Here is a 3,337-nt window from a genome sequence, read left to right on the forward strand (position 1 = left end):
TTTTTTTAATCTGAAGCTGGTTGTCAGTATGCGACGAGGCGAGCGGTTCTTTAGGGAGCTGGCTGTTGCTGCTGCGTAGCTGTCGTTGTCGTAGTTACGGCCCCACAACAGACAGAACTGGACGAGCTGCAGCCAGCAGGGGGCGCAAATACACAGTTTTAAAAAGCTGCTAGAAATGTTCACATGTTAATGAAAATACAGACGAGCTGCTGTTTGCTGTGAAAAACTCTGTTTAGTTTGAGGAGCGCTCTGGAGGCGCCGCACCTGAGCGGAGGACAGGTGAGTCTACCTGCTGACTCATGACTTATTCAGCGGCTCTCAGGTGAGGCAGGAGTGGCCTCCGTCATGGCGTTGTGTACCTGTGTGCATCTCCTTATGGCTGCTTGTGTGTTTTTATTTTATCTTAGTTGTCGTTTTTGTCTTTTTGTCACGACGACTTTCTGTTTTTCTCGTCACGTTGCTTCCTGTGGTGTCGTTTGTGTGATGCTGGGCGTCTTCATCATTTTTTCGTGGCACTTTCTGATCGTTCTGGAGTCATTTTAAATCTGTTGTGTGTCTTTATACTAATGGTGTGTGTCCTTCTCATCACTTTGGGTAAATGTGCATCTTCTCGTCATCATTTTGTGCCTTCAGCTGTAAGTTTAGGTCTGTAGTCATGTTGCCGTCGTCCTTTTTGTCATCGTATTGTGTTTTTTGTGGTCATCGTGTATGCTTTTGCTTCTGCAAAATGACTCTTTTTGTCTTTTTCTAGTCGTTTTTCATCGTTTTGAGCCCGTCGTGCTCCTGATGAAGCCGTCTGTCGTCCATCAGCTGATGATGAACACTCTGGGGCCGTCCTCCCTCATCGGAGGCAGACTCTCGATCACCACGTTGTCCATCAGCCCACGTTTGTCCTCCTTTCTGCTCCGCCCTCCTTCTCCTCTCCCATTGGCCGGCACCTCCTCGGTAAGCCCCGCCCTCTCCAGCGGCTGAGCGAGCTGATTGGTCAGCTGCTGCACGGTGACCTACAGCAGAGTTTGAATCAGCAGATTTACAGTTTGTTCACCTCCAATAACCATGTTTACACGTTTTTATTCTAAATATTTACATTTTATATCATCATCATCATCATTATTATTATTATTATTGGTATTATTATTATTATTATTATTGTTATTATTATTATTACGTTCTTTCTTTTTAAGCTGTTGGTCGACTCACTTCCAGCAGGTTTAGTTCAGATTCTGGATCAATGACACGATGAGAAATAAGAGAGAAACGTTCAGGTTTTGACCTCGATAGTTCCTCAGAGGTTGTTGTTCAAACAGACTCAGACTCTAATCTGAGGAACACCTGCTGACGTGGATCGACCACCTTAATGTCTGTCGTCTGTCATAAAGACGTTTCTAAAACAGCCTGAGCTGGTCGAGCAGAACGTCCAGATGTTTTCAGATGGACAACCTCCGGCGGGGCACCGACCTGCAGGTCCCTGAACAGGTGCAGCATGGCCACGCCCACCACGATGACCAGGAAGGCGCCCAGCGTGGCCACCACGTCCACGGCCGACATGCTGCTCCACTCCTGGAACAGGATGATGGAGGTGGACAGCACCACGGAGGTGAACAGCACGTAGTAGATGGGATACACCAGCAGCGTGTTGAAGGTGTCCAGGGACTTGTTCAGGTAGTTCACCTGCAGACACGCACACAGGTGGGAGGAGCCCAGGTGAGACGACTTCCTGTCTGTGCAGGGGGAGACTCAGAGAACATCTGAACACGTCTGTGGGTCGTGTTGCCCTCGGCCTCACTGTGAGCTATCTGATTGGTCAGAGAGCCCAGGTGTTGTGGAGCTGCTTTAACACCAAACTGATGGAGACAACAGGAAGCAAACCCCCAGAGGAGGTTCAGCTTACCTGCGTTACTATGGAGACGACCAGGGTGACGAGCAGGATCCAGGTGAGAGGGTTGGAGAGGACGGAGACGTCACGAGACACTGAGGAGACAGAAGGCAGAGGAGACGCCTACGTTACCCTCACACACCTGGACAGGTGATGAGCTGCTTCACGTCCTCACCTCGTTTAGTCGCAGCTTCTCACCAGCGTGGCCACTGCTCTGAGTTTAAATAAAGATCCATCGTCTTCCTGTTTGCTCTTTGACAACCCAAAAGAAAGTCTTCATTTGTTTTAACTTTACACAAAAATACACTTTATCTCCGTTTGCTCTGGGTTTCTGATCGATGTGCCGGTTTTGACGTGAACGTTCACAACAACGAGACGTCCAGCTTCACGTCAGGAACAACAATCTGTTTCCAGTCGGATTCTTTCACACATTCCAGGTTCACCTTGTTGTGGTTTCATCTATGAGGAGAAACTAGAAACACAATCTGCTCAATAAACGGATTTAATTAAAAAACAACACGTTTGACTTCTGTGACGCTGCAGCTCAGTTTAGTTTAGTCCGGTTAGTGTTCACTTCAAAACTTTAAAAAATATCTCTACACAAAAAATGTCTGAGAAACGGACAGAAGTGTTTTTTTGATTCCTTGCAATAACTATTATTATTATTGTTATTATTGTTATTATTATTGTTGTTGTTGTTGTTGTTGTTGTCTGGGTCAGTAGAAGGCCCCTCACTCTTTATGTGAATGAAGCACAGTAAACGAGGTGAAGCAGAAACCACCAGCGTCCTCTGAGCGCGCTCACCGGTGCTGATGGCGATGGCGAGGCCTTTCACCGAGGACACGGTGAACGCTCCGAGCAGCGAGCAGACGCCCACGTAGACCAGGATGTTGGAGGGACCGTAGCGAGGACAGAAGTACAGGATGAGGACGGCACACAGCAGCAGCACCAGCGACATGAACACCAGGAAGCCTGCAGACAGAGACGGAGCTGAGGCGGCGGCTCGGCCCGAACCCTGACCAACCTGTTAGCCGATTAGCTTAGCTTAGCATAAGGACTATAATATCTAATATGATGTGAACACAGATGTTCTGATCAGGTGCCTCTTTCCGGAGCCTGTTACCTTCTGTTTTCTCCAGTTAGCTCTAATCAACTCCTGCTTGCTTCATTTAGCCCCAAATAGCTAATATTAGCTCCCAATAGCTCTGTTGTTGGCTAGCAGCTATTAGCTGCATAACACTCCCATCAACATTATTCACCTTCTTTGAGCTCCAGACTAACTCTGAAGGGCTCATATTAGCTTGTAATTGATCCTGATAGCTTCTGATAGCTCCTGATGGCTCCTGATAGCTCCTGATAGCCCCTGATAGCCCCTGATAGCCCCTGATAGCTCCTGATAGCCCCTGATAGCTCCTGATGGCCCCTGATAGCCCCTGATAGCTCCTGATAGCCCCTGATAGC

The 3,337-nt window shown here is 48.0% G+C and overlaps 1 protein-coding gene across 1 annotated transcript in view; it reads right to left on the minus strand.

Moving 5' to 3' along the window:
- Nucleotides 1-6: 6 nt before the first annotated feature.
- nipal4 (NIPA like domain containing 4) overlaps nucleotides 7-3,337 on the minus strand; it is a 6,941-nt gene continuing 3,610 nt past the window's right edge. The window contains exons 6-9 of the mRNA XM_008298717.1: nucleotides 2,681-2,848; nucleotides 1,892-1,971; nucleotides 1,459-1,671; nucleotides 7-1,004 (exon numbers count right to left, since the gene is read on the minus strand). Coding sequence (XP_008296939.1) covers nucleotides 807-1,004; nucleotides 1,459-1,671; nucleotides 1,892-1,971; nucleotides 2,681-2,848 — 659 coding nt within the window. The 3' untranslated portion in view covers nucleotides 7-806. The remainder of the gene's footprint in view (nucleotides 1,005-1,458; nucleotides 1,672-1,891; nucleotides 1,972-2,680; nucleotides 2,849-3,337) is intronic.

The sequence above is a fragment of the Stegastes partitus genome, unplaced genomic scaffold (assembly GCF_000690725.1).
Source record: "Stegastes partitus isolate 25-593 unplaced genomic scaffold, Stegastes_partitus-1.0.2 Scaffold1343, whole genome shotgun sequence".
Classification (NCBI taxonomy): Eukaryota; Metazoa; Chordata; class Actinopteri; family Pomacentridae; genus Stegastes; species Stegastes partitus.